Source organism: Eschrichtius robustus, chromosome 10 (genome assembly GCF_028021215.1).
Source record: "Eschrichtius robustus isolate mEscRob2 chromosome 10, mEscRob2.pri, whole genome shotgun sequence".
Classification (NCBI taxonomy): Eukaryota; Metazoa; Chordata; class Mammalia; order Artiodactyla; family Eschrichtiidae; genus Eschrichtius; species Eschrichtius robustus.
In genome coordinates, this window is record NC_090833.1 from 6,037,785 (window position 1) to 6,059,818 (window position 22,034).

The following is a 22,034-nucleotide window of genomic DNA, read 5'->3' on the forward strand; positions in this document are numbered from 1 at the left end:
GTTCTCAGCCCTGGCAGGCTCTGCCAGCCTGGCCAGGAAGGTTGCACCACAGCTGCCACCCAGATGGGCAGGAAATTGAATTTCCCACCACTGCTGCCAGGCCAGCTCACCCCAGACACACAGGTGTTGGGCCGCTGTCCATGCCGTCCCTGACCTCAAGGCCAGAGGCCACCAGTGGCCCCGTGCCCCAGAAGCCTGCCTCTGGGATGCCAGCCATCCCCCCCACCTCTCACCTGGGGAAATGGCCCCAAGACCCATGGCTAACAGGTGAAGGAACAGGCATGTCAGCCTGGGCCCCAAAGAAATAAGGTTTTGCTGGACAGAAATTAGACACAGAGCAAAGGATGACTGCTTGTAACAATGCCAAGGGCAGCCCTCCCTGGAGCACCCTCTCTGCTCACCCAGAACCTACTGACTAATCACAATGACAGTGACATTTGTCAGAGCCCGTTGTGTCCGAGGCCTTTCTTATCTCTCACTCACACAACTTCCATCCAGAAATATCTTGCAAGTGAGGAGCCCGAGGCTCACAGTGGGGAAGCAACATCCAAGCCCACCTTGCTGGGAGCATCAGGATCAAGTCCAGGGGCTAATGGCCCGGACCCTGGGTTCAGATCTCAGCTCTGCCACTCACCAGCTGTGTGACTTTGGGCAAGGCACTTAGCCTCTCTGTGCCTCGTTTTCTCCATCTATAAAAGGGATAAGGTAGAACCCATCTCAAAAGGTTGTTACGAGGATTATATGTTAGTACATGAAATGTGCTTAGAGCTGGCCCTGGCATGTGGCAGATTCCATGGAAGCCTTATTATATTTTTATTATCAGGCTCTAGGCCTATGGCTTTCCATATCCACCCCACCCCACCCAAGAGCTCAGCAACACACTGCACTCTCGATAGGGAAAGTCTGAGCACATCAATCTCCTCCTTAGAAAATGCTCACCGCCTCCACAGAACAAAGCCCAAACTCCACCAGGCTCCTTAGCCCAAGGCCGGGAGTGACCCAAAACTGGGCAGCTGCCCCGGCCTCCCCTCCCCACCCTCTCTATGCCTCACTTGCTGCCTTGCTTCTCTTGCCATGGGGAGATCAGCACGTGCTGTTCCCTCTGCCTGGAACACTGTTCCCCAGCTCGTCACCTGACTGTTTCTGGGTTCAGCTTACACATCACCTCCTCCAAGAAGCCTTCCCGGCCTCCAGTGTTGGCTTAGCCCCCTTCTCTGGGCACAGGACCCAAGGATGCCACTTCCAAATTCTCAGTACACTGAGTGTTCTAATGGTCTGTTTACCATCTCTCTTCTGGACACCAAGAACAACACAAAGGCAGATGCCATTGTAGCCCCAACACAGGGTCTGGGGCACAGGGCCTGGTTATCAGGTTGACCACATGTTGGAGGAATAGATGATGGAACAGATGGGGAGGATCCCCAAGCCTGAGTTGGCACCATCTCCCCCAGGGCCAGACCCTCCTGACTGAGCCTCACTGGGGAGCCCCTTGGCCATCCCACCCGGCCCAGTCAAGTCCATTCTCTATTCTCTGCACTTCCCTAGAACTCCCAGCACCTGTCTCTCCCATCATGGCCGCAGTCAACCCTCAGAGCACAATCCGCTCCAGCTCAGCACGCCAAGGAGCTGTGCCCACAACTTCCGAGCAATTCCCAGTGCCCAGGATCCAGGCCTGGAACTTAGACATCATGACAATCACAGCCAAGGCCATGTACCAGCCACAGAAGAATTCAAACTTCCCATCTGTAAAAAGGGGATAATAGCTTCTCCCTTTATTAAGCACTCACAATGGGCCAAACCCTGTGCTAAGCATTGTGTGTCTGATTTCATTGCAGCCTCACAGCCACCCAACAAAGGAAGTAGTGTGGTCAGCTCCATTTTACAGATGGGGAAACTGAGGGTCAATGATTTGACCAAAGCACATAGATGGTAAGTGATGAAGACAAGACTGGAACTCAGGTCTCAGGGATGACGACACCCATGCTGGAACCAAACTATCTCTGTGATGGGCAGTGACCCCTGCCTCTTGGGATTCTCACGCTTGAGTGGTCCCTCCCACTCACCACATACCAGTGTTGGTCTGTGTGACCAACAGAATATAGTAGAAGTAATGGTATGTCACTTCCAAGACTGCGACTGGTTATAAAGACTGCAGCTTCCATCTTGGATGTTATCTCTATCTCTATCCCTCTTGACTCACTTTCTCTGGGAAAACCCATGTCCCAAGAAGCCTTCTGGAGAAGCCTATCTGGGTAAGGGACAGAGGCCTCCTGCCAACAGCCACATGAGTGAACTTAGGGTGGATTCTCCAGCCCCAGTCAAGCCTTCAGATGACCACATCCCCGGCCAAGGTATTAACTGCCATCCCATGAGAGACCTGGAGCTAGAACCACCCAGCAAAGCCACTCCCAGAATCACAGAACCATGAGACAATAGATGCTTATTGTTTTAAGCCACATAGTTTTAAGGCAATTTGTCACACAGCAAGAGGTAACACATACACCATCTCCCTCTAAAATCCCCATCCCATGTGCTCTGGATCCAAATGATGCAAATACCCCACTGGCAGGCTACATGGTACCACTCTCTCCTCCCTGCTCAGAAATAGGGCAGATGGTGGGGGACGGGGAAGGGGGAAGGCAGGAGGGGCAGGGCAAGTGGGGACAAGGTGTACACTCACGTCCAACCTCCAGCCGGATTTCTGCAGAGGCATCGCCAAACTCATTGACAGCTCGGCAGGTATAGACGCCAGCATCCCTCTCCCGGGCCACCAGGATTCGCAGCATCCCAGAGCTGGAGCCCTCAGAGGCCAGAATCATTTCAAGACCCTCTGGACCAAAGATGAGAAAACATCAGGCAGGGAGGTATCCATTGTTACCACAGGAGGCCAGGGGATCAGGCTGCCTTCCTGACCCCGGGTTCCTGCAACTCCACAAAGCAGGGACTTTGGAGCGGTGTGGGTGAGGGAAAGATTTCCCCCAGAATCAGGACCCCTATTGTTTAATGAGTACAGATTTTTAGTTTTGCTAAATGTAAAGGGTTCTGGAGATGGATGGTGGTGATGGTTGTACAACAATGTAAATATACTTAATGCTACTGAACTGTATACCTAAAAATGGTTAAGATGGTAAATGTTATGTTAGGCGAATTTTGTCACAATTTTAAAGTCAGCACCCTTGGGTCCAGTTCCCTGAGCCCCTTTGTTGACCACGAGTGAGTCTCAGCCTGTTCCCCTGCATGCGGCAGGTTCATCACCCAAGAACTCCTTGCCTGGGCCTCCCTCCTGGATCTCCACCCTCTGCTCAGGTGCAGACTGAGGCTTGGATCAGCTCTGGGAGGAGCCCAGGGTCACGGAGACAATCACTCTCCCCCCAGTTCTGCCTCTTTGAGGCCTTATTCTCATTTCCCTTGTGCACTGTTCCCCTACCCCAACTCCAGGCCTCCCCCTCCTGAGGCCTGAGGGACCACCCTGATTCTGAACTCTTTTTACAACTTAGTATTTTACACTTAAAATTGTGGTACATACATATACATAACACAAAATTTTACCATTGTAAGCATTTGGAGTGTCCAATTCAGTGGCATTAAGTTCATTCACATTGTCACGCAACCATTCCCACCACCCATCCACAAAACTTTTTCATCTTCTTAAACTGAAACCCTGCTTATTAAACACTAACTCCCCATTTCCCCATCCCCCAGCCCCTGGCAACCACCATTCTCCTTTCGGTCTCTATAAATTTGCATATTCTAGGCATCTCATATATGAGATTCCACTCAAATAACTGGAATCATTTAATACTTGTCCTTCTGTGTCTGGTTTATTTCACTTAGCATAATGTTTTCAAGGTTCATCTATGTTGTGTCAAAACTTCATTCCTTTTTTCCAAATTAAGAAAAATTTTTTTTTCTTTTACTTTTTTACTACTTAAATACACCATACTAGAGCAAATGTCTCTGAAAATATCATAAATAAAAGATTTTTTTCTCCATTCAGCAAATTAGAAGTAGGGGGAAATTTCTACACAGCAGCTGCTATGAGCCTGATTTATTTTCCTTTTTTTTTTTGCTTTTTTTCATTCTTTTTTTTTCTTTGCCATAGGAGTCAAATTAAGAAAGAATTTGAATTTAATTTTAAATAAAACATAAAATTTATTATCTTAACCATTTTTAAGTGGCAACTGTATTTTCATCATTGTACAACTTGAATTTCATTCCTTTTTAAGGCTGAGCAACATTCCATTGAGAGATCCCCCTTTATAAAGGGGCTCCCGGGCTGGGCTGGTAGAGCTCTCAGCCACCACAGGCAGTGACCTGAGCACAGAGTAAGGAGTCCTGAGGCCTCTGCCACCACTAGCTGGTGACCGTGGACAAAATGCTCAAACTCTGAGCTAACTCTGCCTGTCAATGTCAAGGTGAGGCTCTGACAAGATCACAGACAGGTGTTGCAAAGGCTGGACTGCATCCAGGTGGGAGGTGCCTGTGCTTGAGAAGGAGCCCAGTGTTCTGCCCCTGGAAAGTCTGAGGCAGGAGCCCCAGGACCCAGGTCCACTGGTGCGGGCGCAAGAGCAGCTCCTGTCATTCAAACTCCAGCTCCGCGTCTGGCACAAACAAAACCCTCTACACTCGTTAACTCAGGAGAGCCTCAGAACAGCCCTCTTAACATTACTGCTAGCTCTCAGATAACCACATCGCCATCGTCACCATCATTAAGAACACTGAGCCCTGCCCGTGTGCCAGGCTCGTTCTAAACAATTTGCACATATGGACTCATTTAATCCTCATACAACCACCTATCTTTGACTTTCCAGCTAAGGAAGCAGGCTCAGAGATACCAAGTCACTTGCCTGAGGTCACCCAGGGGAGCCAGAATTCAAATCGAGGTCTAGTCTACATCCTGCTCCTAACCACGGAGCCAACCTGCATTAGCTGCGTGGACGCCGGCCTGGGGATGGGAGTGGGGCTGCCAGAAACGGTCCTCTCTCTCCAGACACCCCATTCGGAGTGCCCCCCACGACCGTCCTGGAAAGCTGACCCTCCAGGGCCCCTCCCCCCACCCAGTGTACCTCGATACCAGATGACCCGGGGCGGAGGCACCCCGGACGCCTCACACGCCAGCACCACTTCCTCCCCGACGGCGGCCAGCACCACCGCATTCATGGCAGAGACGGAGGGTGGGTCTGTGTGGGGAGCAGATGGGGAATTGGGGACCAACCCGCAGACTCCCTAGAGAGAGAATGCAGCTGGGGGAGGGGCGGCGGGGACAAGGTGGGGCTGAGCACCTGCCTCCTCCCCATCCCCCACCAACCGGGACAGTCACCCCAGAAAGATGTAGCCTCGGCTGGTTTCTAAAAAGCCAGTTACTCCCGGGACCAAACCCGTTTTTGTTCCTCATTGATCTTGAGATAAAAGCCGAAATCCTACAAGGTTCTAAAAGGCCCTACAGGGGCTGCCTGCCCCTCCCCCGCCCCCTCACTCCAGCCAGCCTCCTTGCAGCCCCTTGGGCAGCCTGGACTCATTCCCACCTCCAGGCTTTTGCCCCACCCCATCCCTCTGCTTGGAACGCTGCTCCCATTCCCATCTGCGGCAAGGGTCTGGTCCTGTGTGTACCAGCCGTTTCCCTCTCTGCCCAGGGGCACGTCACTCCATCACACCACCCTGCTCTGCGCTAGTTCTAGTACCTTCACCATCTGAAAGCACCTTATTTATCTGTTTGCATGTTTGCTTTGTGCCTCCCCATTAGAATATAAGCTCCACCCGGATGGGGACCCTGTGTTCACTGCTGTAGCCCCAGTGCCTGCCACACGGTAGATGCTCAATAAGTATCTGGGGATGGGAGGGAGGGAGGGAGGGTGGGCTGGAGATCCTTCTCCTGCAGATACCCTTGACCCAAGTACCTGCATAGTAGAGGGTGACCGTCTTCTCGTCTGTGCCAACGTCATTAGCAGCCTGGCAGCTGTAACTCCCAGCATCCTGTGGGGCCACTCCCTGAATGATCAGGGTTCCCTGGGCATCCACGCGGACTCTGGAGTCGTGCCATGAAACGTGTTCAACAGCAAGGGGCTGGTTAGGTCGGGTCACATGGGGTTGCCCCAGTCATTATTTTTTTTTTTTTTTTTTTTTTTTACAGGCCAGTATAAATCTCTATTTTGTCTGTAATTTTAAAGCTGGTGAAGCTTCCAGCTAAACTCAAGATCTGTTGTCCTTCCCTTCCTATCCACATATTCCTACACGGTTAGCTTATGTTTACTTGAGTTTGTACAGACTAGCCAATACTTCAAGTTTTACCCAGCTGAACCCAGTCATTATTAATAACAAATTAACTAACGACATCACTGGTGACACCATTCTACACTGACCGCTTGCTCTGTGCCAGGCTGTGTGTTCAGCACTTTACGTATGTTCTTTTTTCATTCATGGGGCTCAGAAAGGTATGGTGACTTGCCCAAGGTCACACAGCCTGAATGGCAGAGGCAGAATTCAAGTACAGGTCTGTTGGATTCTGCAGCTGTAGCTCCTGACCCCTGAGCTCACACTGTTATGTTTCCCAAGTGATCTGTCTCCTCAGCCTCAAATCATCCCAGGAAGAGGGCAGGGCAAATGCTACTCCCCCATTTATATTAATAGTTAAGAAGACTAAGGCTCAGAGAGGTCCCCTGGGAGTCCACCTGTTCCCAGTCCCAGACCTCCAAGCCCTGAGCCCTCACCTGCTGTCCTCTTGCAGGGCATGACCCTCATGGCTCCAGGAAATGTGGGGTGCAGGGTATCCAGAGGCCGAGCAGCTGACCCTCATCTCCATGCCCTGGGAAAAGCGCTGTGACCTGGTGTGGATGCTGACCTGTGGGGCCTCTGTAGTTCAGAGAGTGGACAGGTGGGGAGGAGCTTGTCAGAGCAGTTGTGCTGTCCCAGGCACCCAGCCCTGGGCCCCCGGCCCTTCCCGGCAGCCACAGACGGTGTAGACAAAGGAAGCAAAGGTCCCAAGGGGCCTGGATCCTTGGGAGCGGCTTGCTGGGGAACTGGGGAGTGTTGCCAGGCAGCCTCCCAGGCACATCCCCAGGCTACACGGGGACCTGAATTCCCAATAACCCCCAGTGGGAGGCTTGAGCTCCCTGGATTTCTGCTCTGAGCTGAGCACCCTGAAGAGGCTTAGGGAGCTGTCGAGATGCCAGGGCTGGAGACCTGGGTGGACCTCAAGGTCTGCCCAAGTATTGGCTGCAACCGTAGGTTCTATCCTGGCCCTCGGAAAGCTCACAGTGCAGCGGACTTGTCACGCTCAAACAGACATCGTGGGCCATCTCATCTAGACACGGCAAACACGCCCCTCCCATACCAGAGGCCTAGATATGGCCTCAGAATCCTTCTCAACACACTCTAGGCAGTCAATCAACAGTCACTAGCATAAGAGAGAAAACTTGTTCCAACACACTCACTTTTACACTTGGGGAGATAGCACCCCAGGGAGGAGGATCTGTCTAAATCCTGGGTGGACCTAAATCCTAGGTTAGTACCTAATCCAGGCACCAACACTCCCGACGTGGGTTCTTCCCACTGCCTCCTCCACCCCCACCTGGTCGGTGCTACCCAACCCCTGCCAAGGACGTCTGATCTCTGGGCTTTCGGAAGTTTCCACTGTTCCATCTCTGTCCTGCATATTGAGAGGGGTAGGTAATGGAGGTGTTCAATGGCAGGGGAAGAGGACAGGACTCAGTGAAATTGGCTTGGCCTACAGCAGTAGAAATTTAGGTCAGATATGAGGATGAACTTCCCAACAGTGAGAACCACTACACTTAGGCTGGAAGGCTACAGAATCGTCTTCCTCTGAAGGTTGAGAAAACACTGAAAGGGCTGACATTGCCTGCCAGAGGTGACGTCTGGGCAGAGAGATGGATTGATGGGCTTTGGAGGGAAATGCTAGGTATTGTGTTGAATTGGGAGGACAGCAGCCTCACCTCGCACCAGGAGCCAGACGGACGCCCTCGTGACCCCATTGGAGTTGCTGGCCATGCACTGGTACCGCCCACCGTCACTGGGGGTGATGTCCCTGACCTCCAGAGACAGGTTGGCCAGCTGGGTGACTCTGCCCGTCGAGGCCGACAGGACTCGCCAGTCCCGGACCCACGTCAGGTTGTAGGGGGCCTCGCCCAGGACCCGGCAGGACAGAACGGCGGTCTCTCCAGAGGACACGGTCACGTTGGGGACAGGGACCACCTGCGGCGGGGGGTCTGCAGGAACAGGAGTACAGGAGGCACTGAAGGGTTGACACAGGGAGGGGGCCATCCTGCAGGCCCTGGTGGTGTCCAGACCCCGGAGCCCACCGCATTCCTCAGGACACATCAGCCAGCAGAGCAGTTCACCAGCATCTGCTCACCATGCCCGGACGGCGCCACCCCACGGCCATCACACACCCGTCGAGGGGGCTGCGTGCATGCGTGCGTGCGTGCGTGTGTGCGTGTGTGTGTGTGCGCATGCGTGCGTCTGCACATGCGCGCGCACGCCTACCTTCCGCACAACACCCAACTGCGATATTTAGCAAGAGCTACACCACTCTTCACACCCTTTGAGCCAATAATTCCACCCTGGGGGATAAAGCCTCGGAAATCACCCTCAAGAGGGAAAGAGTAACAAGTACAGAGCGATTCTCTGTACAAGTAGCAGCCAAATGTGGAACTAAGGAAGGCCACTGCCCCAAAGGAGGAAAGAGCTAAGAAACCCACACTCTCAACAAGAAAAGGTCGTAAGAAGTGGCAGGTCAGAGACCGTCTATCCAGGGACAGTCTGCAGGACCTGCAGGAAAAAAGCTGGATCCACATGTCAATGACCATGATGTGCAAGTATACTAATGGGGAAATTTGACTCCGGACAAAATTAAGTAGTATTAAGGCATTACTTACTATTCATTTTATTAGGTGTAATCATAGAATCTTTATTATATGGGAAAATCTATGTTTTTAAAAGAGATACATACTGAAATGTCAGGATGCCTACAATTTAGTTTAAAATAGTTTAGCCATATCTGTGATAACCTACAGGAGAGAAGAATCTAAAAAAAGAATGAATATATGTATAACTGAATATACATATATTCAGTTATATGTATATAAAGAATATATTCAGTTATATGTATAACTGAATCACTTTGCTGTACACCTGAAACTAACTCAACATTGTAAATCTACTACACTCCAATAAAATTAAAATTTAAAATAAAATAGTTTGGCCATAAAATGAAAAGGCAAATGTGGCAAAAGATTAGCAATCATTAAGTCTAATAAATGCACGTGCAAATTTCCTTATACTGTTCTACTTTTCTGTACTTACCATTTATAGTAAAATATTTGCTGACCCGCTACAGTGTTAGATGACAACAAATCAGGTTGTTTTAAGTACGTATAATACTATCCCATTTTTGTTAAAATGCACACATAGATAAAGGTCTGAAAGAAAGTAAATCAAAATGCTATCATTTTGATAGAACAGAGGGATCACAGGTCATTCCGATCTTTTCTGCTGGTTTATATTTTCCAGTCTTCCTACAGGGAGCATGCGTGATTTTGTGTGAGTTTAGGACAACTCAGAGTGGCTGATCTCTCCCTGTTCGTTGGGCCCCTTTTCTTCTCTTCAAGACAGCTTAGGTTCATTATTTTAAAAATAAAGCCCATTCATTTTAGGAGGGTCTGTGGCATTGCCAGCCTCCCTGAGCTCAATGGTGCCACGGCGGCAGGACCTGGAAGCATTAAGGGTTGGGAATGACGGGATGGACGGCGGCCCCTGTGAGGGCCTGGGGGCTGGCCAAGAGGTCAGGGGTGGGATTGAGGCTGGTGGCGGGGGACACAGCCCGAGCTGCAGCTGAGACTCACAGGCCATTCATGGGTGAAACAGCCCAAACGGGGAGGGGGGGGCGGGGAGCCAGCAAGCAGGTGCAGTGTGGGCATCAGACTCTGGATGACGGACAGGCCCCAGCAGCTGGCTGGCATGCTTGCCCACAGATGGAGAAACCCTGGGAGGAAATCCTAGAGGGAAAAATCAGGAAGGGGGTGGGGAGGGGATACGCGGACAGGACCAAAGAGACAGACCTGTGACGACAATCTGGGCCTTTGCTCGTCCAGCCCCAGCCCTGCTGACCGCTGTGCATTCATATGTGCCTTCCTCAGCCTTGGAGGCCCGTGGGATCTCCCAACTGCTGTTCCCTGACCCCCTGTGGACAAAGAACAGCTGGAGACACACAGTCGCACGGCCCCCAGCCTCGTCCAGACACTGGGGGGCTTGGTCCCCTGAATCTTGCCCAGAAGGGAAGTCACAAATCCTCCTGGAGACTTGGTAAGAAGAGGCAGACGGCCAAGGACATGCCAATCCCATGATATGCTATGTGACTCTAAGTGCCTTCCCCTCTCTGAGCCCTGGACTTCCAACCATAGCGGGGAGGGTCTCAAGAGGGTCCTTCCTGCCCTGACCAGCACAGAGCTGGGCCTGCATGGGTTGAGTCTTCAGAAGCTGAGGAAGGCCCATCCCATGAGGATGGCCCAGCAGCAGTGGGAGCCTCAGGGAACCACCCTCCCCCATCCCTGGCCAAGCTGGGAGGTGCCCAGGAGGACAATATGACTGAGACCAAGGTCCCACTCCTGCCACCCACTCCCCTTAGATCCCTCCAGGGCATCAGGCCCCCAGGAGCCCTGGGGCCGGGAACAACGGGCGGCCCTCAGCCACTCACTGAAAGTGCCTCTCCTCGCCCAGCCTGGCTCCATCCCGCCGCAGCTGTAGCCAGAAGGGGAGGGCGCTGTGCACAGAGCAGGAGATCACCAGGGGCTGGTGCAGGTAGCCGTGGATCCTGGGGGGCATGCTGACCAGGGGGGCACCTGTGGGCAAGGACCAGCACTCAGGATTCCTCCAGTGACACAGCGACCCACAGGGATGAGCCAGGGGAGAGAAGGCCGGGATACAATCTCTGGCACCACCATCCAGTGGTCACCAAGAGCAGGTCGCGTCGCCTCCTGAAGCCTCAGTTTCCACCTCTGTAAAATGGGGTTAATTGGGTTACTGACCTCATCGTGTTGCTGTGAGGAGTTGGTGAGAGATGGGGTGTGGAAAGCACCTGGCACATGCACGTGGCAGGACCGGCTCCGTCAACGAAAACTCATGGGGTTTTTATGGTTTGTGAGAAGCCTGGCCAGGACGGACCAGCCTGTGCCACCATTTTAGCAATTCTGTGGGGCAGAGAATTCAAACCAGCCCTAAAATCTGACGAAATGCTACCCGGACAGGACTCTCCAGGGGTGTGGGTAGGGCTGTGAGTCTGCTTGTCTGGCTGGAGGGTCAGTTTTACCCAAAGTTGTGGGAGGGAAACCTTTTTTATTGAAAACTAAGCATACTTGGAGCATGGCTGTGAATACAAAATTCACACGCATTTTTGAGATAAAATAAGAGACTTCCATGAAATCTCACAGCTTGGGATGAGCCTCTTGGGAACCCCATCAGATGCCACTGCCCCCCTCGCCTGACCCTGGCCTTGGGGTGATACATATTCTTTCCTTGGCTCTTGGAATTACTTCAGTGGAAAAGTCTGAGAACTGTCCCCCAGGGTCAGTCTTGGACTGTCAGTGCCTCACTGGGCGATCACGGACGTGTGCTCAACCCTCGCACTGCCCTCTTCCCCCATCCCCACCAGAAATGCTCCGAGGCTGAGGCAATGTGCCAGACCTCCTCTGAGCATAGAGCTGGAGGTGGGAGGGCGGCGGGTGACATCATGCTACAGGCTCCCTGCCACCTCCCAGGGGAGAGGGGCGTTGGGCCATCCAGCCACGTCCTCAGCTGCGTGCACAGCAACCACCACTCACCCCCACGCACTGGAAGCCTCTGCCGCGCCAGCTCCGGCTCCTTCTTTCTTGAGCTCAAAGAGCCCAGCGACCTGAGGCCCCGCCCTCCCCACCCCCATGTCTCCAAACCCAGAGCCTCCTGCTCTCAGTCAAACTCCCAGCCTCCCAGACCCGGAAAGTAGGGGAGGCACATCCCCCCCCGCAACCCCACCTCCACACTTTAATCTACAGCTGACATGGAGACCAAAAACCAGCGCTAAACTCAAAACTCTGGGAGCCATCTGAAAGAACAGGAGAGAGAAACGGAGGCTGCTGAAATTGCTTCCTGAAAATTCCTCCTCAAAGCTGTAAAGGCCAAGGGAGGAGAAGCCCAGGGGCCGCAGCAGGGGAGTGGAGGCCAGGAGACTGAAAGAAGGGGTCCCAAGCCCCCGACCCTGCCCTGCCCCACTCGGGTCCTCCAAGTCCTCCACCTCGCCGCCACCGGCACATTGGCACCCTCCCTGCATCCTTAAATGAAGTGGGATGACCCCCAGCAAAGTTGACGATGGAATGCCAGTGTCATCCACCTCTGAACTCCTCCCCGCTCACTGCCAGGGGAGGGGGGAGTGGGCTGGAAGAGGGAACGAAGCCCAATAAGGAGGCCGATGGCCAGTGAACTCAGACCCCACCCCACCCCAGGACCAGAGGCAGATCTGGAAAGCCAAAGACTTTGCCCTGACGTCTGGGAGCTTCCAACCCGGATGGTGAGACCTCAGGAACACACGGGAAACCAGCAAAAGCCACACACATGGGAACCAACACAACATGACCTACAATGACGTCACAGTAACAGCAGCCGTGTGGAGGGCCCCGGTCCACGGTTCCCACGTCCTGTGTGCAGCCTCTTGAGTACCCAAGAGCCGTCTTGTTATGTGCATTAGCTTATGGAACCCTTCGAGCAACCCTATAAAATGGGTGACCTCGGCTTCCCCAGCTATAAAATGGGGACACATCTCAGAACTGGTGTAAGCATTCAATGAGCTAACGCGTGGCAAGTGCTTGGCCCAGGACTGTCCCACGGAAAGTGTTCAAAATGGTGACTAGATTAGTATTACCATGATTTTGACTATGATAGTAATTATGATTAGGGAAGGGCATACCCATACCCACTGCCCTGCCCACTGCTGTGTCTACAGTGCCTAGTACCATGACCGACACAAAATGAATGTTGAATGCACAGGTGGATGGATGGACAGACAGATGGATGGATGCATGGATGGATGGATGACTTTGCAGCAAATCCTTCAGCTGAAAGCTACATCTGAAGCATCTCAGTATTTGGCATAATGCCTTGCAGAGCCTGCTGCCCAGAGAAGTTTAATGAAAACATATTTCCTAATCTAATCCAATCTAATCTAATCAGGAAAGCCTTCTGGAAAGAAATGAGCCTCCAAGGGAACCAGGGAGCTGGGGGTGGTAAGAGCCAATCACTCACCTGGGGCCATCCCACCGTAGGAAACTCCAGAGACACGGAGGAGGGGGTTTCCCTCATGGTCCTTGCCCTTCACCTTGAGGTAGAAGCGCTCCTGGGGGGTGCGGAAGGACGGCCCGCCCCACAGCTGGTGCGTGGATCCGTTGGAGAGGAGCCGCGTGGGCAAAGTCAGGAGGGACCGCCCTGAGCTGTGTGAGAGCTCCATCGAGTCCAGGCGGCCGGGCGCCTGCAGGCCTGTGGAGTTGATCACCAGGGAGATGGGCACCCCTGCAGAGGGAAGGGCGAGGAAGGAGATGCTGCCATCTGTGCTGGGCTCCACGATCCTCCCCAAGCAGGGGCTCTAGGACCACAGTCAGAGACCAGCCTGCTTGGCCGGCCGTCACTGGCCCCCTCACCTTCTCTTCCCTGGGCTAACTAATGCTGGGTGGGATAAGCAGAGAAGCGGGGGCTTGCTACTGTCCGTGGTCCTGAAACACCAGTGTCCCTCCAACCCACGGCTTCCCATGGCTACATCCCCTCCACTGTGCAGACTGGGGTGCTCATTGAGCAGAACTGGGAAGGGGTACCGCCACCCCTGCCCCGCCACTAACTCTGGTGCTGGCTGCCATCAGGCAGGCTCTGGGACCGGCCGAGGTGAGACACACGTCCCGGTTTGGGAATGATGACTCCTGCCCATCCTTTCCCCATGCTCATCTTTCCTTTGGTTTCCTTTTCTATCTTGTTGAAATGTACTTTCCACACTATCCCAGGACAGACAGAACTGGACTTGGGTTTTACAATCTCCTAAGTTGATGTGGGAATGGTCAGGTCGCTCCCTTTGCAGATGGCTCTTCATTGTTTTTTTTCCTCTCACTGATCATAAACCGGGGACCAGAGGATGTGGTCCAGGAAGTGCCTTCAAATTTTTGAAAAAATATCAAACAATCTGGAAGGGGCATATACAAATCTAGAAGTCCAGATTCCTTTGAAAAATCAAGCGTGTTAGTGCTGGGCACCATTCCCACGTTGCAACAAGCAGCCAACGGCGTGTAGCAGCTGTTCCTGTGGCCCAGACCCCCACTGTCCAGTTAGCCACAGCCTCGCCCACTCCCTGGTGCCCCTGGCACTGAGACCAATCGCTACTTATCATTTGCAATTGCCCTGCTGTTTCTCTGTCCCTTCTGGATGCCTGGGACCCACCCACATCTTTATCAAAAGCAGAAACCAAAGAGGGTCACAGATGGCCCCCTTCACCCTCTTCCACTGGAGACTGGCCAGTTTTCAATCCCCACTGTAGTACTTCATGTAGGATTTCTTTTCTCTCTTGGCTTTAGAATAGGAACTAAGCTTCTCTGCCTCGCGCCCTCCCTCCTACTGGCAAAAACAAACACGACATGAGCAAGCAGACCCCTTTTCATTTTGAAGATATTACTGCTGGTCCTGGCAGGGAAACCTACAAGGGCTGACAAGAATGACAGACATTAGAGGAGATACAGACTAGAAAGAAAGCCCTAAGGATCCAGCACACACCATTTTGGGTCACTATTCTGTGGTCCAAAGTTAGCCTGACCTGGTCTAGTCCCCCCCATCTCTGCTCAGCTGGTCCTAGCAAAATCCTCTGGATGGACCCGTGGCAAGACACCATATTTTCCAAACTATAAATTGGGACCCTGGTCTGGCTACCAGATGGCAGTTTCTGGCATGAAGCTCTGGCACCCTGAGCCAGAAGCCTCTGCCTGCTCGGGGGCGCAGCCTTCTCCAGGTGGAGCTATGATGGGGTATGTAGGCAACCTCAGAACCCAGTGGGCGGCTTCTCAGTGGAAAACTCATCCTGCGACTCCAACGGCCCCCCAGGCTATCAGCCTCCAGGGGCATCTAGATGTCCATCAGGACACTCTTTCCCTTGGAGTGAGACACTGCTCCCCCTTTCGGGGAAGGTGTCCACTCAAGCACCTCTGAATGTACTGGACCAGCCTGATGTTCATTGGAAGAAGTGGGGCTCTGGACAGACAAATCTCGACAAAGAGCAAGGGGAAGGAGTAGTCAGGGGGACTGCGTGAGGTCCCGGAGGCCTCGGGGGGGGGGGGGCAGGGAGGAAGTTCTAAAGGTAAATGGTCCCACAGTCACCTGGGCTGGAGCCGACAGAGGGAGTGCTGGCCCTGGGCGCAGTTCACTGTGATGTGACAGAGAGGCTAGACCCAGCCTCTGCAGGCCCGTTCCATAGTCACACACTCACGGCTCCCCCCAGAGCTCCCCCCACTTCCCAAAGGCGAGCCCCACCTCCGCGGAAGGCGGCCCTGAATCGCCCTGGGGCCAGGAGCACCGTACCTTGCAGGGGCCACTCGATGGTGTGGTTGAGGTCCAGGGAGGGCTGAGTGGAGAAGCCAGCTCGGAAGTCGATGTTGCTGATGCCCGTGATCCTGACCGAATGGCGGCCGCTGCTATAGACCTAGCACAGGCCCAGGCCCACGTCACCGGGGCATCCGAACCCAGCACCCCAGCTCCAGGCAGGAGGCGGGCGACCTGACCCGGCCTGGAGTCGGCAGCTGGAATTCTCCCGCCATTGCATACAGGTGGGCAACTTACCTGCTCCCTGGGGGCCCAGCACAATGCCCCCCAAATGAAGTGGAAGAAACCCAGCTAGAGCACTGTCCTGAGCGGCACTTTCGAAGCTGCCCTGCCTTTCCCACTACCACCGCCCCCAACACCCGCGGGTCTGGTCTGTCCCCCTGCACGTCTAACCCCTGCCTTGCCTTCCCCACTGGCATGAGAGCTCTTGGCTCAAAGATGCTGAGTTTGAAGGATAGCGGTGCCTGCAGCACACAGCACCGTGCCTGGCGCCCAGTAGGGGCTCCATACATGTTTGCCTGATCAGCAAGAGGCATATCCTCCTGAAGCAGCAGCCTGCCCCATCCCAGGGTACTTTGTCAGGAGCCCAGCCCGCCCCCAGCACCTTGCAGATCAGAGCAGACCCTGCTCCCCTGCCGGCCCTGCCCCTCTGAGCCCAAGGTCACCCTTGCTGCTTCCGTGCACTCTTCACAGGACAGGGTTCTGAACCACAGGCCAGCTCAGTCACCCACCTCTGGACACTCAAGTGGTTTCTATAACCCCTTCTTAGAAGTTCCCTAACTAACCCCAAACCACTCCACTTCCTCTCACTGATGCAAGGCAGAATACTCCTCCTCTGTTCTTGACCCTTTACTTCTACTGATATGCCCACATCACTATCCACGCTCCAGCTCTCAGCTTCGCAGGGCCCCAGGCTCCCTGGGGCCAGGCAAGAGGGAGGTGGTATCTCAGGCCGGTGAAGCTGGTCTCCCCAACCCCAGGAACCCAAGGCCCCCTACCTTGATGGACCACAGCCCAGGATGCTCAGGCTTAAAGGCCACAACCTTGGCCGAGTCAGGGATGTTGAGGAGCACGTTGAGGCCCTCGTCCTTCTGCAGGATCCTCCCTGTGGAAGCCCCAAGGACCGCTTAGTCCCCAACCATTTCCTGGGGGTGACAGAGGCCCACCCCGTCCCCTGGAACCCACAGCGCTCCAAACACCAGCCTCGGGCTTCCTAGAGGAACTGACAAGAGGGCTTTGGTGGTACCCGGGCCTCTACCTTATCCTGATCTCCATCCTCATCCCTCCCCAGGTGCCAGCTGTACCCCTGGCCTCTGGACCTGAATACTCAGGACATCCTCAGAGCACCATGGGGCCAGGAGACTGGGTCCAAATCACACTGACCCTGGGCGACCCGACAAGTCACTCCACCTCCCAGAGCCCCAGCTTCCCATCTCTACGATGTGCCACTAATTCTTGCCCCCACTGACTCTCCAGGCCACTGAAGAGTTCCACTGAGAGAACACGGGGAAGATGCCATGTGATCCTTGAAGCCCAGGGACTGTCATTATTTTAATTCCCCTAGCTGGGCTGCTAATGGCCTTCCTGCTTCCTCACCTACCACGGGTACCCTCTCTGCCCTTCACTTGGCATCCCCCCTACCCTCCTTGCTCCTGGAGCCTTGTGTCCAAACCCCCCATCACCCCAGGGCCTCTCTCTCTGTCCCATTCTGGACTCCCAGCTCAGTCTCAGGGCCAAGGTGGAGGCCAGCCCTGGGTCGCACGTACCCAGCGGGTCTTGGACTTCGATCTCGGGCCCCGGGCCACTCAGGGAGATGGTGACCTCCTTCAGGCTGGGGTCAAAGGGGATCTTCCACGTGTGCTCGCCGCCTTCCTCGTGGTCCGTGGACAGCAGATGCACCTTGGAGGCCTGGATTGCTGACTCCACCCACTTCAGCACCTGGAAGGCAGGTATGAGAAGCTGACACTAGCAGGTGCCCGTGATGTCTTGCTTGTGTCTGGCCCGCAGGAGGTGGGTCCCTAACGCGCTGCCAGCTGTGTGCAAAATCCGGTCCCCCAGTGGGTTTTAGGCAGCATACAGGCTTTCCAGGTCACCTGAGGCCACCCCACTCCCCACTGCCCTATAGTAGGCCCGATTCACACGTCACTACCCTCTTGGCCTGTGGGCTCAGAACTGTGACACCTGAATGAAGGCATCCAGAGGACTCAGCTGGGACAGAAGGAGCAAAGGGTGCCCTCTGCTGGAAAGACTTCCCTCCTTCTTCACATGGCCAACTTCTGTGACACCCATCACTTCCTCCAGGAAGCCCTCCTGATGCCTCCTACACACTGATGAACTCTGGAGATCCGGAATCTCTCCCAGAGCAATGTGGTTCACCATCCCCTGCCGAAGGGGCCTCAGACCACACCCTCACCTGGACACCATGCTCTCTAAGCAGGACCATGTCTCTAAGCAGACAGCAAAGATAGTCTCCTCCTGACCCTTATCACAACACTGAGAAATCTTATATCCTTTGTTTCTACAACTGCTTATTCATTCTAAAATCTTACTCTTTCAGACAGGTCCCATTGAAAATCAGGAAACAGGTAACTCTCTCTCCAAAATACCGTACCACTTATTTTCCTGAACAAGGAAGCAATCAGATGAATCCACAACACGGGACATTGTATAATCAATGCCTCTCCAACAAGTTAGTGGCATGAAAAAAGGGTGTACTACTCCAGATTTAAGGAAACTTAACAGACATAAGAACCCAATGAAATGCACAGCCCTTGATTAAATCCTGATTTGACATTTTGAGGACAAATAGGGAAAGTTGAATATGGGCTTGGCATCAGCTGATACTAGCAAAGTACTAGTCATTTTATCAGGTGATATTGTGGGTTACGCTGGAGTCTATCTTTTTTTTTTTTTAATTTATTTTTGGCTGCATTGGGTCTTCGTTGCTGCGCGCGGGCTTTGTCTCTAGTTGCGGTGAGCAGGGGCTACTCTTCGTTGCAGTGTAAGGGCTTCTCATTGCAGTGGCTTCTCTTGTTGCAGAGCACGGGCTCTAGGCGAGTGGGCTTCAGTAGTTGTAGCACTTGGGCTCAGCAGTTGTGGCTCACGGGCTCTAGAGTGCAGGTTCAGTAGTTGTGGCGCACGGGCTTAGCTGCTCCGCGGCATGTGGGATCTTCCCGGCCCAGGGCTCGAAGCCGTGTCCCCTGCATCAGCAGGCAGATTCTTAACCACCGCGCCACCAGGGAAGTCCCTGTTTTTACTTTTCTATATCTTTGACACTTCTCATAGAAAATTTTTAAGCAAAAATCAATTAAAAGGAACAAGTATGCCTTTACAAGCATGACTTTAGAATATACCTGAGCAACCAAAGGGGTATCCTGTCGCTTCCCAGTTCTAATCAACAGGAAGTGACTTCCTGGAATACTGTTCGGAGAAATGTGAAGCCACATTCAGCCTCAATTAGGAAAAGGTCTGGGATTGATTAGCAATGTCTGCCATGGATCTGGAATTAGAACGTGGTGTCTGGCGTGCTACACATTGGCCATCCTCGCTCTAAATGACAGTCCTCCAGCTCTGCCTACCATGTGATCTTCCATGGAAGGGAAAGGGAACAGAAGGGAATTGGAAGAATTGCTTGAGATTTGGAAAATGAATATGTTTTGGTCAGACTGAGCTGGAACATATGCACCTAGATTTTACAGCTAGATTTCAGTTATCACTGGACAAGAATTCTGTGTTCTGAAAACTCCTCTGTTTTTATATTTGGAGCTACTTCATTCTTCTGTTTTTGCCTAACTTTCTAAGTGATGTTTCTCTTGAAAAGATCCCACCTATTTTGGTTAAGAAATGAGGACAAGGCTCTTTGTCCACGCGGAGGTAGACCAGAAGCAGCAGCCAAGGCTCCCAGCTAGAAAGGCAGACAGAAGCTGGCGAAGTAAGTGAGGCAGCTCCCCGACAGCAAAGCAACAGCTCTGTGACCACTGTCCTCCTCCCCCGGGGCCAGGCGTTGTCAGGGGTCAGGAGGAAATCAGAAATGAGCAAAGCTGCCAGGAGGTGGTGGCAGCACCAGTTGACAATTACCCAGACGAGTCACACCCGCTACTGTGTTGCAACTGTCATTACAAGCTCTTTCTAGGATTTTTTGATGGAGAGAAGATGCCCAAGAGCTCAAGCTACTGCACGGAGAGGGCTGAGATGGGACAGGAAGCCAGCGACCCCATCAGGAGGCGGCCCGCCCATGAGGGCTGCCCTATAAGCACATCACCACTCGGGAGCTGGGGGTGCTGACCCTCCTGCCCACAGCAAGGCCAGATGGCTGCAGGCCCAGGCCTGGGGGCAAAGCCTTCTGGACCTGGCGATGGCCCGGGGACTCAGAGAGGAATCGAGGGAAACTTCTGAGCAGAGAGCCTTCATCAAGCAAGCTTAATGTTTATTTGTGAAGGTAATGGCTTCCAGATGCTAGCGGGACAGGGGGAGCCTGGGAGCCAGCAATGCACTGGGGCTCATCTCTGTTGCTGATGGGGAAGGAATGAGAGAATCTGGCGCTGCTACCCAAGCCAGATGGTTGCCGCTCAGCCGTTCACAGCAAATAAATCATTCCCCGAGGCTCCTCCCAAAGCATCTGACAGTCAGGGTGAGGAAGCCGAGAGGGGAAGCTGGGGACGGGGGCGCCAAATGGGCCTCAAGAACCACAGATCAGAAAACTGAGGGCCTTTGACAACTGGGCACCACGGGGCCCTGGGCCCAGGCTCTACCTTTCTGAGAACGTTTTCCAGAGAAAGCTCTTACCCTTGAGGGGGCTTCGCTAGAGCTGGGGTGTGTGTATTCTGCGCTCCACACAGAAGCACAGGAGCTGGAGGTATGGCCACCACTAACCCTCACCCAGGGCTCCCTGGTGCCTGGCTTCATGCAGAGGTCTTCCTCCTACCCTTGTCACCATCTCTCCAGGCAGTAGCCCTCATAACCCAACTGTGCACCTGAGGAAACAGAGGCCCAGAGAGGTTAAGTGCTGTGCTCAAGGTCACACAGCAGACAGGTGGCAGAGCTGGGGTCTGAAGACAGCATGTGACCTTAACCCCCTACCACCCCACCTCCCCTGGGAAGGGTCCAGGATGAGGTCATCTCCAGGGCCTGTGTCTCCTGATCTGTTAATCCAAACCACCTGTTAATCTGACCTCCTCTCCCCCTCCCCCTCCCCCTTACTGTCTTAGAGGGCATTTCACCTTTCCCCTGGTTAATGCCCAGATTCTGAGCAATTTGTCATATTTGTACCTGCTGGTGCTGGACAGGGAAAGGGTCTGAGCCCCCAGAATGGGACTTCCCAGGAGCCCAGAGGGCTTCAGGATGATGGGTTTTCCCAGAAATTCTGACCATTCTGTTGGAGCTGGGGACAGGACGCTGAGCTGGGTCTGAGCTGGGGGGAAGCCTGTGGGAAAGATGTGCTGGGGCAAGGAGGCTCTTGGACCTAGCTAAGTCCTAATTAAAAATGCACACCTCTGGGGACTTTCCTGGCAGTCCAAGGGTTAAGACTCCGTGCTTCCAGTGCAGGGGGCACGGTTTCGATCCCAGGTCGGGGAACTAAGACCCCACATGCTGCGCAGCATGGCCAAAAAAAAAAAATGCACACCTCTGGGACAGGCCCGAGGGGTCACACTGCCTGCCTCCCCTGTCCGTTGAAGGATGGCAAAAGCTACAGATTACCCCACCCAGGGGGAGAGGATCTTCACCTTCCTTTAGTTACTCTGGAATCTCAAAGGTGGAAAAAGCTAAACGCCCGAAAGCACAGAGACCTAAGCTTGATGGATTATCTCTCGGCGCCCAGCACCTAAAGCTGCACCAGCGCAGAGTAGGTGCTCGATAAATGAAGGGAAGAGAGAACGCAAAATGTGTCGTTCCTGCCATGCTGGACATACTTTGAAATGGTCAAAAAACTGACTACACAGGCAGGGTTTGGGGGACTTTTGCAACTTCTTCTAGCCGGAGCCCCCTTGGCTTGGGCAAAGGCACTGTTCCCTCTCCTGGGGGGATGACCACAGCCCTGGCTGCCCCGGCTACTTTCCCAAGCTTGCCAAATGTCTGGGGACATCTGGAAGGGGCCAGGTACAAGGCATGAAGCTAACGAATGACAGAGCTCTATTCAGGGAGGAGAGAGATCCAGGTCCCTAGCCAGGGGCAGCCGATCCTGGCCATCGGATGTCCTACCACGTCAGACGTGTCCTGCCCGGCCAGGCTGCCACGGCAGAAGGCTGGCACCACGGCCAGGAGCCAGGGGCTCGCCCCAGGTTCCATGGCTCGAGGGAGAGGCTAGGAGAGTCCAGCCCCACACCTGAGCAAGCGGTCCTCCACCGACCCACCCAGATGCCGGACATCTGATTTGCCCCAGCAGGAACCCAGTTCCCGAGCAACTTCCCAGATAGGACACCCCCAAA

General features: G+C 53.7%; 1 protein-coding gene across 1 annotated transcript in view; it reads right to left on the reverse strand.

Annotated features, from left to right (window-relative positions):
- The window catches only part of HMCN2 (hemicentin 2), a 151,174-nt gene that overhangs the window by 105,611 nt on the left and 23,529 nt on the right, over window positions 1–22,034 (reverse strand). The window contains exons 5-15 of the mRNA XM_068552870.1: window positions 17,376–17,547; window positions 16,608–16,714; window positions 15,589–15,709; window positions 13,285–13,548; window positions 10,709–10,853; window positions 10,074–10,195; window positions 7,950–8,222; window positions 6,708–6,849; window positions 5,898–6,025; window positions 5,067–5,180; window positions 2,681–2,830 (exon numbers count right to left, since the gene is read on the reverse strand). Of these exons, the coding sequence (XP_068408971.1) occupies window positions 2,681–2,830; window positions 5,067–5,180; window positions 5,898–6,025; window positions 6,708–6,849; window positions 7,950–8,222; window positions 10,074–10,195; window positions 10,709–10,853; window positions 13,285–13,548; window positions 15,589–15,709; window positions 16,608–16,714; window positions 17,376–17,547 (1,738 nt within the window). The remainder of the gene's footprint in view (window positions 1–2,680; window positions 2,831–5,066; window positions 5,181–5,897; window positions 6,026–6,707; window positions 6,850–7,949; window positions 8,223–10,073; window positions 10,196–10,708; window positions 10,854–13,284; window positions 13,549–15,588; window positions 15,710–16,607; window positions 16,715–17,375; window positions 17,548–22,034) is intronic.